This window comes from Anser anser, assembly GCF_964211835.1.
Source record: "Anser anser genome assembly, chromosome: 3".
Lineage (NCBI taxonomy): Eukaryota > Metazoa > Chordata > Aves > Anseriformes > Anatidae > Anser > Anser anser.
The window spans coordinates 76,337,577-76,360,279 of NC_139722.1; the positions used below are offsets into that span (position 1 = coordinate 76,337,577).

General features: G+C 42.7%; 1 protein-coding gene across 3 annotated transcripts; it reads right to left on the bottom strand.

Annotated features, from left to right (window-relative positions):
* Positions 1-182: 182 nt before the first annotated feature.
* UNC93A (unc-93 homolog A) lies at positions 183-21,855 on the bottom strand. Of its 3 annotated transcripts, XM_083829051.1 has the most exons (11): positions 21,612-21,855; positions 20,540-20,629; positions 19,913-19,972; positions 17,126-17,275; positions 14,888-15,069; positions 14,075-14,304; positions 10,975-11,100; positions 8,190-8,407; positions 6,911-7,046; positions 5,266-5,397; positions 183-699 (listed from the first exon to the last, which is right to left on the bottom strand). In XM_083829051.1, exons 4-11 carry the CDS (start codon positions 17,210-17,212, stop codon positions 434-436), a joined length of 1,377 nt encoding a protein of 458 aa, XP_083685177.1. In that variant the 5' UTR covers positions 17,213-17,275; positions 19,913-19,972; positions 20,540-20,629; positions 21,612-21,855; the 3' UTR covers positions 183-433. The 3 variants fall into 3 exon arrangements, with proteins under 3 accessions (XP_083685177.1, XP_083685176.1, XP_083685178.1); XM_083829050.1 differs by lacking the exon at positions 21,612-21,855 and having other exon boundaries at positions 20,540-20,817; XM_083829052.1 differs by lacking the exons at positions 19,913-19,972; positions 21,612-21,855 and having other exon boundaries at positions 20,540-20,817.
* Positions 21,856-22,703: the final 848 nt, after the last annotated feature.

Here is a 22,703-nt window from a genome sequence, read left to right on the forward strand (position 1 = left end):
AATAGTGGTTCCATGATCACAGATCATAGATATTATGATATTATACATGTTCTTTGCAATCAGCTGAGCAACTCCAGGTGCTGTCATCTTCTGATGCTGCATGTGGGATTTGCAGGTTTGGTTATAAACCTGTGGTACCAGGTCCAATCCACAAATACAAAAACATGAAGACTTCAAGAGTCTTGTTTACGTTTATTAAGACTTTATTAATTTAAAAAAAAAAAAAAAGACATTTAGTTGGTCACCTGTATGAAAGGATGAAGTCAGATAATCCTCCTTTATAAGGCTGAAATGTCAAAAAAAAAAAAAAAAGACGACATTTGTAGTATACTGGCTTTGACATCTGCTCCTTAATCCTCTTTCCAACAGTACCTGTTGGAACATCCATGGAGACATGCCTGTAGATGACCTCGATTACTCTGATGCCATTGGGTTACATAGTTGTTTCCTGGGTGTGAGGTCCTACATTTTCCTTTTTTGTAGCAGTAGGTGTCCCAGGGGAGCTCTTAACTTCCATGTATTCAACCACTCCATATGTGACCATAGACAACACAAGCACAGCCAGTAAAATGTATAGTTTGATGTAGACTTGCAATGTGGTGCTGTAACCAAAGGCAATAACAAATCCACATGATTCCCACAGACGGTAATTTGCAAAGGCAGCCTCCTTGTTTTTCTCAAATAAAACACCGTAGAGTCCTGAAATCAAGGAGATGAGGCTTGTGAAGGTTAAATTTGAAATAAGGTATTTTCTGCAACAGAGATAAATAGGCCATGAGAGGGAAAATAGACCCTCCCTCAGGGATGTCAGAAGAAGGAAAATAGAGGCTTTGTCTTGGAACATTTTTTTCACTCATATGAAATGTAATAAGTGAAAGAGCAAAAATGATAAAGTAGCAAAAATCAGAGAAAAGGGTGAAAGAAAATGAGAGGAAGGAAGAAAGGATGTGTGCTATTGAAGTGAGGTAGCAGGAAGTTTATTTTTCAAATCATCAGCCAGAAAAGGGAAGGTTCGCAGACCAAGTCTTTCATATTCCCTGGAAGGCTCCCACTGAGCTCGGTCAGCCGCACACCCGCAGCTGGGATTCAGGCAGGGATTCCCGCCTCCAGATCTGACTGGTCAGGCACCCAGGGAAGGGGAGAGGACTTGTTTTCCTCTGGGTGCTGAGCTAGCATCACTGGTGATAAAGAAGCAAGCAATTCCACTGACTCAGCTGTGGCGAGCAGGGAGGAATATGATGAACCTTGACTCTTCTCATCCACTTCTGTATCTAACAACACATGTTTGAAATATGCACATTCAGCCAAAAGACAAAGAGTACAAAGTTCTCTAGAATTCTGGGTAGGCTTAACTAACCTTTCGGCTTTGCTACCCTGGGGGAGACATCATCTGTATGCAAAAAACTCACCGTTTCCTGATGGCTACAAGATAACATTAACTGATTGTTTCAATTTACATGTGATGGAAAAGTTGGATAAGTGCATCATAAGAGGTACTTAGTTCATTAAACTGTCTGTGAATTATTTGATAATCCTTCATAGTTTTGCCTAATAAATGAGCAAGTACAAGTTGTTCATGTAACAGAGACTTTGCAAATATATCCTGTGTTTTCTTCTGAAAAGGGATTTATGCATACATGAAAACGGCAGATTAGTGACAAGGGTTTAATATAGGAATGTTTCTGGTACCATGACATTTCTACGTGTATTCTGGGTTTCAGCTGGCACCTCTTTTCCCTTCTTATGAAGCCTTCATTTTGGATCAAAGCAATGGGAGAACTGAGTGGGAAGCTATAGTCTGAAGTTCAACTGTGGGAAGTGTCGACTTGGCAGGAAGGTTCTAGTTTCCACGATGTATATAAGCTATCAGCTAGCAGTTATCAAGGAGCACAACGGTGTTTTTTCTTGAACCTAAACATTTATGTGTATCACAAACGCTGCTGAGGGCAGCATGGCACGAGTTGCCTGGCTGAAGCTGTGGAAGGACCTGCTGGGCTGGCTGAGTGCAGAGGCTGCTAGGTCTGAATTCTTGCTGGCAGCCACAGGCCCCTATTTTCATGGAAATATCCATCCTGCTTGCCACTGCCTGCTTTCCCACTCCTACAGCGTCTTCCCCTTCCTCTGGTACTGGTAGGCATGGATATGTAAGAGGACTGCTGGAAATCATTTGAGTCCAGGTTTATAAACTTTCCAGACTGATTCACATCCTTTCTAAAGGCACGCATCAGGCTGGAGAGTTTTATTTTTCTGTGGTCTACCTGATAGCTCTGCACTGCACAGTTGTTTGTGCCCACAGTGCAGTTACCGCCAGGAAGGTGATAATAGCAGCTGTGTTCAGTTTAGATAAGAGAGGGCACTACACACTCTGAAACGAAGCAGCTTTCACTGGAAATAAATGAGTGCACACACGTACACAAACATATTAGGAAACCTTTACAAGATAGTGACTCATCTATTGTTTGCCTATATATCCTCTAGGGGGAACTCCAGCATTAACTATGCACAGCAGGCCAAAGTAAACCATCTCTGATTACCATAAAATGCCCAAAGTATGCAGCACAATGCCATTGTATGTATTCAGTGGTTAATCTGCTGAGATGGAAGGGGCATTCATGGGATCTTGCCTAAGGAAGCACCACAGATCTTAGTCCCTAATGCTATTTTAGGTCTTAGTCTCGCCTTTGGAGTCACAAATTTCTCATATGATGTTAATGCTATTTTCCCTGTATAAAACTAATGAAGGGGCAAAGAGATTTTGTCCTAAATGGGCATGTCAAACTGCAGATCCTGTTCTGGCATGCAGCATGATGCAGTACTGTCACTGCACGGTCTGCTGTCATCACTGTGACAACGCAAACCTTGTGCACTTTTGTTACTAGAAACTGCAGGATATGTGAGGAAGGTAAAACAAAACAAAACAATACCAAAAAAAATGTGCAAACATAAGTTTTTTTTTTTCCCCAGTTAGCGACAAGTGTGAAATTTTTGTAAGCATCCAGCAGAAATCTGGGAATGTAGATGACCTATCACAGTGCTGTAATAGGGGTCAGACTTGTCTCAGCACTGCAGAGCTCACTAGCAATGAAGAGTCGTCCACCATTTGTGCCATGTCCGGGGGTTGGGAACTGCAGCCATCTCCTAGCCTTGGTCTCCAACACTGAGGTCCTCTGCACTACCCCTTTTCCTAGTGAGGGCACCAGGTGCCCCCTCCTCAGGCATACAGAGGTGTCCTTACTGAGGTGTCCTCAAGGGAGTCAAGTGTCTGAGGGCAAGGCTGTCTGGGAAGATCCCTTATCACAGTGGCAGACTTAAAATTCTGGTTCTCAGGAGTGTTGGGAAGGAGACAGATGAACAGCCAGGGAGACTGTGGGCAGAAGCAGCAGGAAATGAATGAACAGCTTTTCTTCAGAGAGGGCAGATGATAACTGACGCTCTCTTTTCATGAACCTAAATAATGAGAGCACTGATTTTGAAGTCAAAGGCACAAGGATGTGGGTTGAGATAAGAGAAGATGGGAGGGTGTCAGTTGATTCGTGTACCAGCTCTGCTCCAAGGAATATGACCTGGAGCTGCTGGAAAGACAGGGAAGAAGTCAGACTGGTCAGTTCCTTGTTTGCTACACACACTGGGAAGGAGATTGCTGTAAGTGCCAGGCAAAGGGCTGTGGTGATTTCCCTCTGGCTCTGTAGGAGGAACATATTGATTTATCCAGTGAGCAAAATCATCTCATCATCTACTGAAGCAGCCAGAGGGAGGGAGGCCCAGACACACGTGCTGATGTGGGCCCAAGCAAGTTAGTTCTGTCACATGCGTATTCCTACGGTATCTGCCAAATACGAATCTGAGGTGGAGGAAAATAATACTCATGAATAAAGAATCAAAATATGGGAGCAGGTGGGAGAGCATTTAACTGTATCTTGCGGACACAAGCTACAGCATTGACTTAAAAAGACTGCGACTGACAGTCATTAGCAGGCTGTCCTTCAAGGCATCAGAGACTATGGCTCTTTCTTGCCCCCTCCAGCATTTTGTAGTCTTTCTTCAGTCTCTAGAAGAGCACTTCCTCTAGTTTTGGTGAGGGATAAGTTTAAAGGATCCCTTACAGAAGTGAGTTTGTATCAGCTCAGTATCTGAACTGTCAGTGTATAATAATTTCACTGTATCACAAAGCAGAACACGAAGATTATAAGGACAACTGCTATGTATCAGACAAGAAGTCCAACCATAGCCTTCCAGTAACAGACTCCGAGGGTAAGAAATGAGGCAAGCACAGAATGATCTTTCCCCTCTGATGCTCTCCTGACTCTGGCAATCAAAGGCAAAGGAACTTTCTGTGTTGGAGGTTTCCTCTGGATCACCAGGCTTAGTAACCCCCAAGAGCATTTTCCCCTGAAATGATGTAATTCCAGCCTAAAACCGTTTACATTTTGGGACTTTTGTAAATCCTTTGTCAATGAATACCACAGTTCAATTATGTAATGTGTGAATAAAAGCATTTCCTTCATTTTTTATGAAGGCTGCTGCAGGATAACTTTATTTGTTAACACTTTCTCTGTTATTGAGTGAAATACTGAATAAATCATTTTTTTCTAACCACTTTTTCTATACTATTCATAACCTAACTGGCTGCTTTCCATACTTATCACTTGTCTGGGCTGAAGCATTCTAGTTTATTAGTCTTCCTTTATATGGAAGTCTCCCAAGGCTCTGCTCCTTTTTGTTGCCTTCTTGTACCTTATCACATTTGATTATGATTTTTAAATGGAACAAATCAGAACTGCATGAATGATGGATTTACATGGTTGCATAATATTGCTCTGTGTGGTTTTCTCCCTTTTTTTTTTTTTCGAATAACTCCTAACAGCCAATTTGCTGCTTCTTTTGTTGATGATCTTTGAGTTGATCTTTTTTTCAGTGCTCTCCTTTATTACAAAAGACAGACTAAATATATCATTTTTCTGAATTTTCTAATTTTCTGTGAAAAACTTGCACTCATCCAGAATATTTATTCTAAATATCTGTTATTATCTTCTGCAATGTTCTTCTGTCTTCATTTTGGAAAAAAAAATGTTTATTGAGTATTCTACTTTCTTATTCCTAACTTGTTCTTATTTCTTCAGGTCTCCAAAGAGCTAACATATTTCTTTCAGATGTTGTCTTAGTCCCATCATAATTATTATGCACGTTCTAAACCAGATTGTTTATAAATACAAATGTGAATTTTTATATCTCAGGAGAATTCATTTCATTGTCACCAGGACTTACCATTAGTTTGTGTCTGCCAAATGGCATCAGATATGCCCCAAAGAGCAGGGAATATGAAGAACACAACAAGCTGGTTAGGATGAGGTTTCCACAGCAGTAGTGCTATTATGCAGGCAATGTTTGTAACTGTGGCTGTCAATTTAGAAAGAAAGAAGTGAAATATAAATGTTATTATAAGCAGGACAGATAGTGGTAGATGCGCTTTAAAATTCTACTCCCAACTAAAGCACAAGGCAATCTTAAAATCTTTCTGGTTCATTGAGATTTGCGCTGACTGGGTTGATATCACATGAAACACAAGACAATGCGATCGCTTTGCAGTCTTCAGTTAATAATTCTGAGCAGTGTCCTAAACTGAGATCCTGGAAGCTGGTGTGGCTTATATCCCAGAGGATGAGAACTGCCACTCAGCAGCAGAAGGGGCTGCTGAAAGCCCTGCAATCCAAATGCGATGCATGTGGCACGGGAGAGGAAGCACTGGTCGCCTCTCCTTAGGTAGCCCTTAAACACAGATTTTGTTTCAGGTCTAAAGGAGGCAATTAAGGATGTCTAGAGTGACTGCTGCCTTTCTGTCTTTCTTTTTAAAAGCAGCACGTAAATGAGTAACTGGCTGTTCTCTGTCACGGGCACACATTTAGAGTCTGAGTACAAAGACTATTAAACAGAACTGAGAGGTTAGAGGTCTTGCATTACTAATGCTATTTTTTTTTAATTTATTTTAATTTGCTTTTTTTTTTTACATCTAAAATTAGTTTCACAGAATGAAATGCATGTAGAACAATCACTGAATAGTGACAGTAATATAAAGGACACTAAATTTCTTCTTCCTTGCCCAGGTTTAAAAATTCCTGTGGAGGTCTCTAATAATGTGGAAGTCTGTGTAATGGAAGTAAAGTATCAATACACCTCAGCGTAGATACTTCAGTGGATACTAGGACAGAAATTAAACATTTCTTGGTGTTCTTCTGCCTCCATTATTTCCTGTAACAGCATTCTCTGGAGATGGAGAGGTTCTTAAATATACAAATCTCTTCTCATGGCAATCTGAACATTGCTGTTCCATATACAGGCCCTCAAGTTATTTTAGCCTGACACATTATCATATGACCCTTTCCTTTATTTTTCACCCTTTAGAACAAGCAGTGAAAAGTACACTAGGCCAATCTTTTAAATTTTTCCTAAAATTTCTAGATTGGTTATTGACAGTTCTTGGTTCACCACCCCCTGAGACTCAAATCAGCAGTGTATCCTACTAGGTTCTCGGTGGCTTTCGCTCCGTAAAGGTGAGGAAGTTTCACCCCAATGGAGAAGTCCTTCTCAGGTACAGTGTAGACCTCAACTTCTGCATTGTAAGATCATTTATCACCGGTTGCATTAGAGCTATAAAACATCAAAGCTGTAAGATGCTTTCTGAGTAGATAAAAGCAGGGTTAACTACACCAGCAAAGTGGTGTAAGGCAGTGACTTGAACACACTGGTTGGCTTTGCTGCTTCTCTTCTCATGAGTTAAGTTTTCCCCCCAATTGACTTTGGTTTTAACTGAGAGCTGACGGGGAGCTCTCCCTTTGTAGTGCACACAAAGGGGGGAGCACTGGATTTGATATTTTACATGAGGTGATCAGTCCTTCAAGTGACCTTTACATACCTAATGCAAAAAGGAGTTTTCTACCCGTGAACTGAGAGATCTTTCCAAAGAGCAGAGAGCAGAGGGAATTCACAGCTGAAAAGCAGATCATCACGTAACCAACATAGTGTATCCCCAGGGCACAGGTCACATATGTCTGCAAGAGAAGAGACGGTGGTGACACATTGGCTTCAGGGAAAATATGCAGCTAAGGTTCAAGGGTCTTAGCCTGTGTACTTAGTAAATAGCCAGCACAGACAAGGTCAAAGGAGCACAGCTACGGAGTTTGCTGACAGGTCTCTGGAGTACTGACATAGTTGGCCTTCAGCAGTGATATCCCTAACCCGGTTCCCAGTCAGACCTATGCTATGCAAACAGAGCAGTAACAAGCAGGGGAAAGCACTGGGGCACTGCTCACTATGCAAATAAAACTCCTGGCAGTGGCACTAGGAGTTTTCTGCCCTTTCCTTTGTACCTCAGGATCTGAAGATCAACAATCGGCACTATGATTATCACTGAGCACCTCCTGGGAAATGAGGAGGACCTCACCTGCAAGAGCATGCAGCCTCTGGACGTGGCCATGGAGTGCCCCTCTCAATGCATTCAAACACAGCAGCAGGTGCACTCTTCCATCTGCTTATATGCAAGGTTTGATAGCTTAAATTTCAAATAAGCAGCTCAGGAAGTTTGCCCCCTTTCTTTGGAGGCTTTCTCAACAAATGTGTGGAGAGCACACCTACTACGTGTCCAGGTTTGGAGAGGAATTGGAGGAGCAGAGGAGGTTTTGATCATTTCGATGTCAGGGTTTGGACATGCTGCACTAGCGACTGGTAAGGGCTTTCAGCCAGCAATGTTGATGGCTTGCCCTCATACTGTAAAGGTTCATAAAATAAAATATGTGGTATGTGTGCTGACTTGCACTTACAGAAACTCTAGGGAAACCAGAAGGAAGGAAGATACAAAAGCTTTGCAGACTTCTGGCTTTTCTCCCAGTTTGTTATTTACAACAAGCCAAAGAGTTTGAACCTGTAGCTCTCTTCTGTGGCCTCCACTGATGAGTTAAGCTCTCCTCTGTGCTCTTTTTAAGGCTGTTCCAAGGGACATGTTTACGGCTGGCCTATTCTGTTTGAAGATGCCACCCAGAGTTCACTCAAGTAGAAGTAAGCAGTAATTTAGCTAGGCACAAATCACCATTGAGAACATCTTCATTTAACAAGTAAATATAGATCAGATGCAACAGTAAGTCACAAAGGCAAAAAAAAACAATCAGACAGAAATAGATTTGCATTGTCATCCACACCTTTGTGTAGTCACCAGCAAGAAATCCCTGTTCAAGCCCACTGTACACTGTCAGAGGGATTAGAAGGCATTGTCTTTTATCTTTAAGGTGCTGGAAAGTTGCTAGGAACGTAGACCAAAGGGATGGTGTCTTTTGTATTTCTTTCTCAGTCTCTGCTTGGTCAGATTTGATCTGGTCCAGAAATATAACAATCAGCAACACAGCTAGCACACCACTAGCTGCAAAAACAAAACAAAAAGTTCATGAAAAAAATGAGGAACGCTGGAAGATGGATGGGAAATCGCTTCTTGCTGTTATTGTTCTGACTTAGTGCTTAGTTCTCTATGGGATGTTTTGGCAGATGAATATGATTCCGCTTCAGTGTAAAGGCCATTTCTGTGTAAACAAGGAGGCCTGATCTACATTTGCATTTTCAGCATACAGCTGTGCACCTCGCAAATCCCCTCTGCTTAGCTGTGACTCGCCTGTTGTGACAGCCGCCAGGCCAGCTGCACGGCCACTGAGGGTGATGGCTCACCCTTCCAGGGCAGGCCAGGGGTCGCGGGGCTGGGGAGCTGGCCAGAAAGAGCTCCCTTTGGATCTATCAAAAGGCTTTAAATCAACACAAGCAAGGAATATTCACTTTCAGTGCCAAGGCATTCATGGTTGGGGGCGGATCTTCCTTCAACTACACGGAAAGAAAAATAAAGCACTAGGAGTAGAACCGCTGCCTTGGATCCCAGTACATGTAGCCCTTTTATTTGGTTAGCTATTTGGTCAGCTCTGAGCAGGACTTTGAGTACAGAATATGTGCTGTTTTAAAGATGACAGTGAACAGCTGTGGGTGACTTGAAGAAGACACAGGTTACAGCTTTGAACCTATAATTTCCTAGCAGAAGCAGCATATAAAAGAATACATAGCGTAGTTAATTAAAAAATGATTGTGTCTGTATCAGTCTACATTTGTTGCCTGTGGAGTGAATCAATACGATTTTGCTCATGTTATCAGGAAGATAATTGTAGCTAATAATATACACGAAGCCACAGACTGGCAACTGATTGCTTTATGACAGATACAAGGCATGACTGTGTTTCCTCTCTTACTGATGTAGCTTAGAAATCCATCCATGCAAACAAGTGGAGTTAGAGAATAAGAGGAGAACCACGCCCCTCTTCTCATCCACGTGGCTTGTTTAATGTCCTCCTATGTTACTATATTTGTGCTACTTTCTGACGACTTTTACTGTCCAAATACATTAGCAGATTTATATTAAATTGCCTCAATTTCTAATTGTTTATTATTTCTCACCAATGTCTTCTAGAATGAAAATATATTCTCCAGCGTACTGTTTCTCCACTGTGGCTGGACTGTAAACCATTAAGAGGTGTGTATTCTGCCAGGCTGTTCATTAGTGTGTATGGGCTGATGGCAGGACTTAAATGGATGAGAGCAGGACGTGCACATTTACAGAACAAATATTCTAACAAATATGTCAAATGAACCAAGAGCGACTACAGGAGATAAGTAACTGCATGGCTTAATAGTGATTGGTATGAACATAAATAGAAACATGCACAAAATAAACAACAGGAGACTTACCCATTATTGGCTCTACCCAAGCTGGCAAAATACGTATTCAGCAACCAAACAGGGAAGATGTTTTTAAAATGTCTCTAAATGAAATATCTAGCTATATGGCTTCCCCTGAGGTAGGAAAAGACGTATCTTTTATTAAAAGCTTAAAAGAAAAATGAAACCCTACTGACGCAAGGTCAGTAGACAGCGGGGTTGCATTCATTTTGCATGAGCAAAGCCTAAGGGAGTGCTGTATATGTTAGTCGTCAAATTTAAATTTGAACTTGCAAGCCAAACCTGCCTTTAACAGAAAGGCATCAGCTCCAGCACACTCTGTAAGGGAAATTGGGGAATACTCTTTGCGTTTTCTCACCGATAAGGAATGGAGGCTTGGGAAGGAGAGAGGATTTGCTGTGATGGACTCGTCTGGTGAGTGCTGGCTCTGACTGGGTTGCATACGCTCTGTATGAGCATATGACAAATTCTATCCATCTGCCCCAGAATAGCGAGCATATATGTGTGCAGAGACTGCGAAGATATTTTACCAGAGGTATGGTGACATATTGCCTTGCTAGATACTTCCCTGTTATCTAGAGATGAACCTGTTCTGAGCCAGATGCATTTTGAACTTCCTTCATTGCTACAAGATGTCACTGTATGAATCTTTACATATCTATTTTTGTCATTCCAGTTTTTGATGGCATCAACCTTCCCTGTCTTTGATTTCTTTCTAGCCTTATGCAAGGAAGGTCTATTGGAGCTGTCGTTACTAAATGAGAGACGTGCCAATTCGCCTAGCGCTGCTTTTTATCTTCGCCTTTCGCACAAATGTATTATAATTCAAGCATCACAGCTGAGAATTGACTGAAGCTGTAAAATCTCAGCAGGGATCCAAAAGCCTCCCCCCTAAATGACTGCATGTTCTGGGAGCCATGGTACAGATCCACCTCTAATTACAGTACAGTCCTATGGGGGTCACCATACCGGGCTACAGCTTTACTCCAGGTGAAAAGTGGCTTGCTCCTTTAGGCAAAAACGATGTGGCACCGGCACACAGCATTTGAAACTCTTCAGGAAGGAGTTGTTTACAGCTCTCACATATCATATTTCTTTTTAGCAAACTGGGTTGAAGGAGGAAGTTGGAAACTTAATCTGCAAAATGATGCTTGGTTTCACAAATAGTGGGTTCCTCATCAGCGATATTCATTAAAGATTGCGTGGATTACTTACCGGTGTAGATCCCTAGCAGAGTGTATTTTAAGGACTCGGAGGGTCCTGCTGACGCAGTGGCATTAGTGGTCTCGCTCATGCAATCATGTGCTCCGCAGCACGCTAGGCTTTCTTCTGAGATTTCCACTATTTCGGTAAGAACCAAAAGAAAGGCAGGACAGAGAAGACATGAGGTGAGTGCACACTGGATATAAGGACATAATGAGAAGGGAATCCAGCACTCAGTGATTAGTCATGGTTTCAAATCCTTCCCAATTAGAGGCGTTTAACTTCAGAATCCAAGCTTAACACACAAAAATTTGGTTTAACGGAAACAGTTGCTCAAGACAGAGCATTGAATTGGCAGTTATTTGGAGATGTGGACTAAAGCCAGAGGCTTAAATCTGAATCCCATCTCAGATTGCAGCATTTAAAGTTCCAGCGTGTATCAGTACCTCTTAATCATAATACACCACCGGAAAGGTGCCTCAGTTCACAACAGCATCGAACGGCTGGGCCTCAGCTCTTACAGCCAGAACATACTGCCCCTCTCCAGGTAATTTCTGTATAAGTTATAGCAATGGAAACCACCTTGAGACATCTTCCTACTTTATTAATTCAGATTATGATTGCCCGTTAATGCAGTCTTCTAAGAATCCGGCTTTTCCTGGCTTTGTTACGAGCTTTATTACTATTTGAGAACATACTTGAAACCAGACCAGCTTGGCAGAGTTTGGAGTAAGACCTTTGCTTTGTTTAATCCCTTCAGCCTTGTGCTGGGCACGTGCCAAAGCAGCACACGTGCGCACACTCACACACCCTGTGCGTCCCCGTGACACTGTGCCCACTTCCTCCAGGACCCTGTCTGTAAAGGCAAAATACTGACCCTAAGCATCGTCCCAAATAATCTGCGCAGTGGGAATTGATGATCAAAACCCCATAATTTCAGTACTTTTGTTGTAGAATTTGTCATTGGCCCAAGCATAATAAAGGGCAATATGGTGTACCTTGGCTGGTTCCTTAAACAGGGCCTGATCTGTAATTTTTCAGTCGAGTTACTGAGTAACTACTTTTAGTGTGCTTTCCCCCATTGCTTCCAATCAGTTCTGCTGTGATGTGAAGCAGCTGTTCACCAGTTTCATAAACAGCTTTAGATTCAATACCAGATTAAACTTAATAACATAAAATAATTATTATTGCCAATGGCTACTTCTACGTGGTTTTGGACAAACAGATCCTCAGCCAAGTGATGATATGCAGAAAGTGACTCACACTAGTAAAGCATGGAAGAGCATAAAACAAGTATTTTATCTGTACATATATCATCTGAAGATGAAGTTGTAATTAGAGGTATAGAAGGTGCCAGGCTGGGCATGCTCTGTTCTTTTGGAAATAAGGCTACAATATCAATGAATGAGAGACGATGACTCTTGCAACTTACATTGATTGCTGTCTCCCGATGTAGCATTGCATCACAAAGCAGCTTGCCTTGCTGAGTCTGGATGCAGTGATGCAGGCAATATGTCAACACATTCTGATTCTGCGGGTGCATACTGTATCTTTCTTACTGCTCAATGAATTTTTAAGCACATTTGAAGTGGGCAGTATAGGTAGGTGCCTTTGCTGCACTGTCAGAGGAGAGGCAAAGAACTGGATGCCTGGAGACCCTTACCCCAGCCAGAAATTCTCTCTAGATTAAAGCCGAGTCACGCTGACAAGGCACGGTTGGAAAGTATGACTTGTAGCATGGCTGCTCATCACTGAGATGTACTGGTCATTGCACACCTCTCAGGAGCACAGCCTTCCCTGAAATCCCATGTAGCTGACAAAAAGTAAGTAAAATTTAGAGTTTCTTTGGACTTTAAGGAACATCCCTGGATGTAAAACTAGGAGGGGATTTCCAAGACAGACAGCATTTTAATCCTCTTTTTAACATCACTTAATGTGACGCGTACTGTGAGGCAAGGAAGAGTAAAATGTTTTGCAGACCCCACAGCTGCACCAAATCCTCTGGCCTGCAAATGAAATCAGAGCATCTGGTCCCTCCTGAGATATCGTGTGGCTCAGTAATCAGGTCAGCAAGGCTCTGTTGCAAGTGATAAAGTCCTTCAGCATTCTGCTTTGATGGTGTTTGGGTTTAAAGGAAGCCTGATTCTCCATAAGTGTCACAACTACCTTGCCATATAGCCAAGGATTCAAAGATTAAATCCTGATGCCAACTCCCTGACATTTAGGTTCAACCTAATCCCTATGTGAATACCCCCCAGAGGATGTACAGTTTAACTGAGCCAGGGAAGAGAGGTAACTTCTTGCTATTCATAGCAGCAGTGGATATGGAAAGCTCCTTCCGTGTGCATCCTGTTCTGACTTTGACAAAATAGGGAAAGCCTGGGAGACTGCAATAATTATAATACACCATAGCACTTTGAATCTCTAAGGTGGTGTCCAAGTATTAATTTATCTTCACAACTGCCCATTTAAAGCTTATGCCAATTACAAGCTTGGGAAATGAGGGCAGTGCTGGTGAGTGATTTCTTCAAGCTACATCAACATCTGCTGCCTGAACCTGAAACATGGTGGAGGAGCCCTGGCATGCAGACTCCTGCCAATAGCTACTTCTGTTTCTTCTTGACATTTCTGAAAAGCACTAATTTTCAGTAAGCACCAACATCAGCTTGACTAACCATGAATGTTTAGCAGCAAATTAATTCAATACTACAAGCTTTGCGAAAAGGCTGCTCCAGTGCCTTTTGTTTTAATCCACTTTAAATAGAAGTCAGATCCGAAAGACTGTCACTGCCAGCAGCCTATCTGTGCTTTACAAGACAGGGGTGGAATTCAAAAGGAACTCAATAGACGTCTATTTTTGAGCTAGTTGTCTGAACTCTGTTTATAGCTGATGAAGAGTTGATAGAAAATAGACAATTCCAGAGAGCAATTTAGCCAATCTACTTCAGACATCTGCCTTCAGATGAGCTAACTCACACCTGAAGTGTTTGTTTTTACTGCCTAGGATGAGAATTGAGGGTCAGTAGCTCAACTACAGAAATCTATCTTTTACTATCTAAAACTAGCTGATGTATATAGTAGAAAGAAGCGCCAAGAATTTAAATTATTTTACCTTTGTTGGAAGACTGGCTAAATATCAGGGATGAGATAAGATTTCCCCAGATTCCAGAGGACTGAAATATCAGAAAGAAGACCCCAAAGTATTGGTTGATAATGTCTTTCCCATTTTTTCCTGCTTTCTCAGCGTACGAATTGCCAGCAATGGTGAGGTAAGTGCATTTGGCAGACCAGAGTGGTGCTCCTCCTAAGCCCAGGATCACAGAGGTAGGGATTAGTGTGTACCTGCCAAAGAACACTTTATTTAGCATGGTTATCATCCATTAGCGTAATAATCATTTGCCCAAAGTTCCAGAGGCAAAAATAGACATCAAAGAAATAGATTTATCCTGTGTGTGATTCAACAAATCTATGATGTGAAACCAAGAAAGGGCCAGTCTTCTGAATCTTAGGACCTGAAAGTTTCAGGACCTGAAACCATGTGGTGGTCCTCTGCTCACAGAGCCGCTGGCTAGAAAACAGCTTTCCCTTCAGTACTTCCAAAAATAGTCCAAACAGTCATTTGGATTTTCAATTAACCTTTTTTTTTTTTTTTTTAAGGGAAATCTCTGCTACATGTATGAGCTAGAGAAGCAGCATCAGGTGGGTAGATGGATGCATTCATTCTGGCTTTTTTCAGCTTTTCACTTCTGCTCCAGCTGTTACTGGATTTATTTATCCCTACTCCTTGCAGGCAATACCTTTGGCATTTAACTTTTACATCCACAACATGGAGCTAGGGTAGGGGTTGAGGTGAAAGAGAGTTTTGCCCTAACTGTTATCTAGTCCAGAGACAGTAGAGAGGGTTCAAGTACTTGAGCACTAGTACCAGCTAGCATAGAAGTTCCCCAAGGAGAAGGTAATGTAGCAGCACATAGAGCCTGCGATGGTCCACTTGCAACCCAGCTTCTTGATGAGGATTGGAGGGAGAAACATGGACGAGATGATAAGAGCAGCATAGAGAACACTTAGGGAAGCAACACCCAGGCCTTCCTCTGAGTTGAGACTGCTCTGCAAGGACAAAAACAGCGGGTGAGACAGATTTTACCACAGGTGTATGCTGCTATGGTGTACAGAGGGTGGCTTCAGGCAGATATATCCAGCCCTAGCTTCCCCCGTCTCCAACTCCTTTCCCCAGAGCATTTTGCTTGTGCATTAATGCTTATTTTCTCACAGTGATAGCCCTTTTGTGAAAATACAGTACTGAACCACGTGAGGATTGCTCAGATCCAAAGCGTTGGTCAGTACTTAGATTATTTAATGTAATTTGTTTGAGTTTCTTGTTGAAAGCAAGCTGAATGAAGGATAATTTTTTTTTTTTTTTGTCCTTCTCTCTTTGCCCCAGGCAAGAATATCCTTAGCTCTGCATTGCAAGAGCTGACTTCGCCACAGTGAAAGATGCTTTACTTCAAACTGGAGGTGTGATACTGTCTGAATTCTTCAGCCATCGGGACAAGGAGCTGAGGAGGGGATTTCCTCTGCTGAGCAGTGTCAGTGCATTTGGGGACTGGAAGAGTTGTTTTGCCAACAGGCAAAGAGACTCCCTGATCACAGAGGTCTCATTTCTAACACATCAAGTGTCTGCTTTTGTCAGCTACAACTTCCCAAAATTAGGAGCCAGGCTTTCAAAATCATATGGTTAGCTTAGTTTTTAAGAGGGTTTGTTGTGTGTTTTTTTTATTTTTTTTTGGGGGGTGGGGCGGGGAGAAACATTGAAATAAATAGTGCCTGTTTTAATACCTATCCTGCAGGCTACAAATCAATAAAATAACCTACTTTTGATTGTGTCTCAACAAGTTGTCTTTAACCACCAAGATAAAATGGAGGGAGAAGAGGTCTACTTTGTAAGTCGGCACCACTCCGTGCTGCAGGAAAGGGAACATCCGTGTTCCAGCACTTCACCTGAACATGCATGGCTTCAGATGAGTTTCTTGACTGTGATGTCTTGTGTTTATCATTGCCCCTCTCATTAGTCTGCCCAGCTCGTAACATCTCCATCCATTTTGGGACTGTTTTTGCAGAACTTTCTTGGGCTTGGAATTTGAGTGTTAGCAAATATAAACTGATCTCGGAGAGAAGAGACAGGTGTGCAGAGCTAGGGGGGACCTCCCCTGAGATGAGATGAGCTCCTTGTTACTGCAAACAACTGTATCGTATTATATATGTATCATATTATACAGAAAAGAAGCCTTAATAAACATATCAAGCTCCACCTCTAAAGCATAGAGATTCCTACACCAGTTGGAAAATCCTTCAAGAACCTAATTGCTCAGGGATATCTTTTAATATCCTGCCTAACCCTGGTCATGGATGGCTTATATACATTTGTTTGTCATTAGACCAGCAGTCTTCTAGTCTGGAAAACTCCTTGCATTTATCTAACATGAAGTATTCATAGAAAGCAATGGTATCCCCTCTGCATTTTATTTTTCTTTACTATACTAAACCAGCCAGCTCTGAGGTATGCTATGCTGAGTGTTCAAGTCGTTTACAAACCTCTGTACTGTGTTGTTTTAGGATGTTAATGTAAATACAACCTGGGGCTGCCTTTGATATAAAATAAGATTTTTTTATTACAATGTTACATCATGAAACTATATTATTTTATGTTCAGATTATTTAATAAGGTGGGCATATATTTTTATTATTTAACATCACTGTATTATAATAATATTGAAATTATAGGAATTTAGAAGTATTCATAAGAAACCCTTTCCAGAAAAGGAATTTGTTTTCAATTTTGCAATATATTCTGAGAAATATCTCAGAGAAATTTAGTTTTCATTCAGACAGCTTATATGGATCAAACAAAGTACTCTGATGCAAGCATTCAATCTATTTGAGAAGTATTAGAATCATCTATTTAGTAGATGCTATGGGTCTGGGTGAGGGATTCTAACCTGTGCCAAGCTGATGTCCTACCCTATGTAATTTAGGAAAAAAAAAAAAAAAGTGCATACCTTCCTCACAAAAGCCATGGAAAGACTGAGGGATTTCACACCACCAGCTGGGCTGGTGCGCTTCCAGGCCAGCGGTCCTGCCAGCTAATGGGAGATGCTCCACTTACCTGCAGACTCTGGAGCCCTCCATAAGCAGTGAAGAGAAGTAAAAATCCAAAAGAAATGACCAAAACGTTCTTAAGATTCCTTTCCATGTTGATTCAAACAAGACAAAGTTCTCCCAGATCACAGAATCGATCCAATTATTCCAGGGGATGCTTTGAGATGGAGAAAAACAGATTATATTTTGTTGGAAAATATCACTTCTCACTGTATTTGTAAAGGAAAGAGTTGTTAATTATTTGAGGATCGGCCAATGAACTTTACTTTTTCCGATACTGAAAAGTCCTCATGGAGCTGTTACTCATTCACCTGTTGTGCCTGTGAGGCAATAAGGAGTGTTCCCAACTGACATCTATCAGGTTTTATTAGATTTGTGTTTGATACTCAGCTATATAAGTCATTTGTGATACTCAGACTGATTTTAATATTGCAGCCATACGCGATATATCTCTCCGTTATCACTAGCACGGGAGAAAAAAATTGCAAGCAGTTAAATGCCTGTCTGGCGTAATGATACACCAATCCATAAAGGGCAAAGATTAAAAGATCACATGGAAACCTATATTAGGCCTATTGCTTAACTAAGGTTAGAGAAGAGTACTAGGAAATGAGATTGTTTGTGTTAAAGTCTCATCTGCATACAGCAGCTCCATTGCTGTGCAGTGTATCAAAACACGTTGCTGGCTGCCTGGCAAATGGCAGCTCCTTCATCCACAGGGGAACCACATCACGTGGCTTTGATGTTTCAAATTTACCAAGTTGTAGTCATTAAAATCATTTTTTTTTCTCATCTTTCCCATCAACAAGAAGAAACATAGACCTAGCAAATAAATTAAAAAGCAATTTACCTTCCCCTTCTCTGGCCCCTGGAAAAAAAGCATCCGTTTTGGGATGTATTTTACCTTCCCAGTGCTGCCTGGCTCAAGGGGCGAGAAGTTCCTCCCTCTCCAGCCTGTCCTGCTGTGTTTGCCCCTGTTTTTCCCTATTCTCCCTATTTTCTGTTTGTTAGTGACACACTGGATACTCTGGCCACTTTTTGGATACTCCCCTTCTGAACACACCAGGTTCCCCTGCCCCTAAGCCAGGCAGGGTGAGCAGACCCCCTCCAAATGCTTCCTGCAGCTTTAGCAGGGGAGGGATTTGAACCTAGGAGCAAAATGGGATCCAAGACCCATGCCGTACCACAAACATGTTCAAGCGGAGGTGGTAGGACACGGGTCCATAGTGTCCAGCGAGAATACACAGTTTAACTGGCTTGTTCCAAATCCCACTAGATGGCACAATTTTGCTTCCCAGAGGGACACTCGAGGGTGAGGGGAGGAAGTTGTAATGCATTAATTCATTTAAATACATTAAAGAGGTCACGGCTAGTTTCGCCTTTGGAGAAAATTCCAGTATATGCCTTTTCATTTTCTTCTTTTGTCTTATAATCTTCTGGAATGAAATAATGCAGAAAACATAATCTTTTAATTCTCTTTTGTTAATGGTACTTCTACATTGCAAGTCTAGAAAGTGAAATACTGGCTTTTTATTTTACAGACGGCCATGCTCAGCATGCAAAGAGTTTCAATTAGATCACAATGTGACTCCTGTTTTGCAGTGGTTTTAATCCTCTATAAAGCTTATAAACCAAACAGGTGCTACTTTGGCCTCCTGTTTTCCCATCTTTTTAGGTTTATGGACCCTTGCAATCTTCCAATCCAGATGCCTGCATAATAAATTTACACCCGGTGATGTTTCTTTTGTTTCTTTTTTGGACACCTTAGAAATACTCTGCAAAATTCTAGGGAGCTGAGGTCACATTCCCTGAAAAAGTGAATGAGAAAACGCAAGAACAACAGTTATCCTAAGCTAAAGCATAGTTATAACCTGCTCCTGCAGATACGAGAACCAAGGATAGTGCAAAGCACACTCAGTTCTAAAAGCCTTTATTTTCACTGCTCTTTCCTGGCATTAGCAATAATGACAGCACAGCTTAAAAAAAAAAAAAAAAAAGGCAAAAACAAACATTAACTTGACAATATTTTAAAAATGCTTTGTTGGATAGATTATCTGATCAGCACTTCTCTGGTGGAGGAATTCTGAACTCCTAGCTCTGTCACGTCCTCTTAGCAGCACCATGTTGGAGAGCTTATGGGGGATGGTGGGTTTGGGTTTTCTTTTTTCCCTTTTCAAGTGATCAAAGACATTTATTCCTGTTCCATCTCCCTCGCCCAGAGCTTTGGGTTACCCAGCTGCCTGCTCCTGAGCCTCTCCCTAGGAATGCACAGTCTCTACCACAGAAATCTGATAAGGCTGAAGAGCTCTTCCTAGGTACCAGGCAGCAGTGTCTCCAGCAGGCCTGCTGTGCATCACCCTTGACACCTCTTTCATTCTTTCTGTCAGTCTAACCAAGATTAAGTGAGCCTCGGGAGCTGTGTGCTGCACTTTGTGCTTAGCTTTCGCATGGCAGACTGCAGTCACCAAACTGAAACGTCCCACAGAGCACGATCACAAACACAGAGATAGAAGAGGCTAGTTAAATTCATGGCTCTGTCCCACAGCCCGTCATGTTTATTTTCCTGTGTTTATTTTCTGAGTGTAAATGAGTGCAGGCTTTGCTTAAAAGATCATATCAGCAGAAGGTAATCTTTATGTTGTTTTTGGTTTTGTCTTTTTTGTAATTTATGAATATCTTCATTTTTACCTTCATAATTATTTTTCATTTCCCTATTTCATCTCTTTGCTGGTTAGATATATTGTTGAAGCAATCATTTTAACCACCACAACAACCCCAAACCCAGAATACTCACCGTAGGAATCTCTGTCTTGGGAGGCTGTTAATTGATTAGCTCCTAGTCCCTTGAGTCTATCTGCAGAAAGGATGAATATATATATATATATATTTTATGCTGCCTGGACAATGGTCTGGCCACCCCTGTAATTGGGCAAGTGTTGCAAGAGCTGCTCTCAGCTGGCCGTAATTGGCACTGGTCTCTGAGGAGCTGGTGCCGAGGACGAGTGCTTGCCCGTGGATGTCTCCAAACACAAGGATGGGGAGAGGGGTGAGAGGAGACAGCCAGCATATTCCCACCTGGAGAAAGGAAGCTGATTCCTGCCCTTTTTCCATGGTGAAGGCATTGCAGATGCACTGGAGGGAATCCCCAGGACAGAGCCTGTTGTCCCGAGCTGTAGCATTACTGCAAAGCCCTTAGTATATTGGCTTGTGCTGGAGATATTAAGGGTGGCACAGCCAGCAGATTTCGTGGTCCTACTTGGCAGGTTACAGAGAGCTACCTGGATAACATTCCCAGCAGGCTGAACCCGTGCTGCTGCTATTTAATCCAGTCTGGTAGACACAAGAGCCTCTATACCTAGAAACTTCTGTGGGGCAGTCAGGACCCTCCTTTGACTAAGCTACCGCCACCCCAAACACTCACCTGAGGCTGTCAGGCAGAAGACACTCTTCATGGACTGTAGCAGTGTGAGTGTCTTGAGGAAAGAAATTACTCCTCCAGAGAGCGGGGTACCTGTGAATCATAAGGCCGACGCATGGGGCAACATTAAGTGATCCAGGTAGGAGAAGTCTTTCACAGTTTTCAGCTGGCATAGGAGAGCATTGCTGATTCCTAGGAGATGCCCATGCAAGTCTAATTGCAGCAACCAGTCCTTTTTCCAGAGCCCTGCTCTCCTAGGAAATGAGCCTGTCCTGAAATGCCTGCGGTCTTCCCACCCACCCACCAGACCAATGTCCCAAGTTCTCCATTCAGAAGAAAAGGGGCTGATTAAAATTCAGGGCTGCTTGGCCCAGGCTGCCTGCACAGCGTTTCCTTTCTTGCTGTGAAAGGCTAGCCATGTTGCTCTGTTCTCCCCTCCTCCTTCACCTCCTTTGGTGTCCTGCTGATTTTGGAGCTGAGACAGGACCGGCTGCACACGAGGTGCATGCCTTGTGAAGCCCAGCCATTTCTGGCCTGGGGGGTCTTGATTTTAGGTGTTTACCTCCCCGAGGGTTAAGCTCACTCTCCGTGTTTGTGAGGCTCTACCATGAGGGTGAGCGCTGGCTGGGAGCTAGAAGGGCTGAGGTGGTCGGAGGCCTTTGAAAACACAGGCTGTTAAATGCTGAGAGAGAGTCACAGCTCAGAGGTGAGATTCGTAATACTGAGCTGACCCATCGAGACATAAAAGCTGTTTCCTCCCAGAGGTAGGTCTGAAGGGGGCTGCCACTCAGTGAACTCATTTTGCCCACCAAGTCAGGGGAATATGATTTTTCTGGCACCAAAGGTGCCAGCAGTATGAGTTGCTCCTGTGCTCTTCCAAAGGCCCAAACATCCCCCCCCAACCCCCAAGATTTCAGTTCTCATGTCCAAATTTCCTGCATTTTCCTTCTTTCCCTTCAGATCCTTTTCCACCATGCAATGTATCCACAGATATTGGCTTTTATCTGTTCTCCCAAGCCCCTGCTACGTGCATGGCTGCATAGGCATCAGCATACCTATTCTGTCTGAATCCTACCTGATGATGTCCTCTGTCTTTCTCTGGAGATGCCAAACTGTCTACCTCAATCTTCCCTTCTCTCCTTGGTGTATCCTGTTCTCCTTTACTGCTTTGGTGTTCCCTGGCCATCACCCCACCTTAATGTCCCTGCTTTTCCCTCCTTACCTCACCTCCTGAGTGCCATCAGACTTTCTGCTTCTTAAGGGAGTCACCTGAAAATTACTGGTTGTTACACTCATTTTAGGCTTTAAGGTCGCTTTCCCTCCTCCCTCAAAACTGTTCTCAATAACTCACTAGGACCCTGTGCAATTTGAATATCGCTTCATCAAGGAAGAGGAGGAGATATGTCTTGTCTTCTGCACTGGGAGCCAACTCATGATAAAATAGGGAGGAGAAACAGAAAAAGAGCAGAGAGGATGCAGCCCATAGGCTTCAATGCTGTTAAACATTTCTATCAGTAGGACTCTGCAGGAGCCCTTCCTCATGGGACACTTGTCTGCACTGTCGAATCCAGCTGCCAAAACACCAGTATTGTCTCTGTAGTATAGGCAGGAGTCAGTTTGGGATAGGACGATGTGATGACAGCCCAGGCTCACTGATCCATTTTTATAAGCTGGAGAAACAGTTCCTTTAAGTTTTCAACCTAATAGATGTTACCAGCCTCCTGAGATTTTCATCCCTCTTGGCTGGAGCTTTCAATGCATCAACAAGTCTATGAGGGCATTCACAGATACCAGCCCTAGCCCAGGGAGAGATTCAGGCATTTTGAAGTTGAGCCCCTGCCCCGTGCAGCAGCCGATCTCTCTGCAGAGGACAGCTAGGGAGGGAGATCAGCCCCTCCAGGCTAGCGGTTGCCAGCGGACAGCCCCTGTTTCTCTACTGGAACCATCTTGTGCTCATTCTCATATATATAAAGGCGCTGTCATCTGATTCAGACTGCCACATATAACCTTCTTAAAACTGTTGCCTGAGCACTGACAACATACATGTGCCTTGCTCTGCATTTGGCATGTTTTGGAATAGCCAGGGTAAACCTGTTTCTAATCCTAAACCAGTGTCTGTGACTCAGTTGGTAGGACTTAACACCCTGCTAAGATAAACATGCCACTG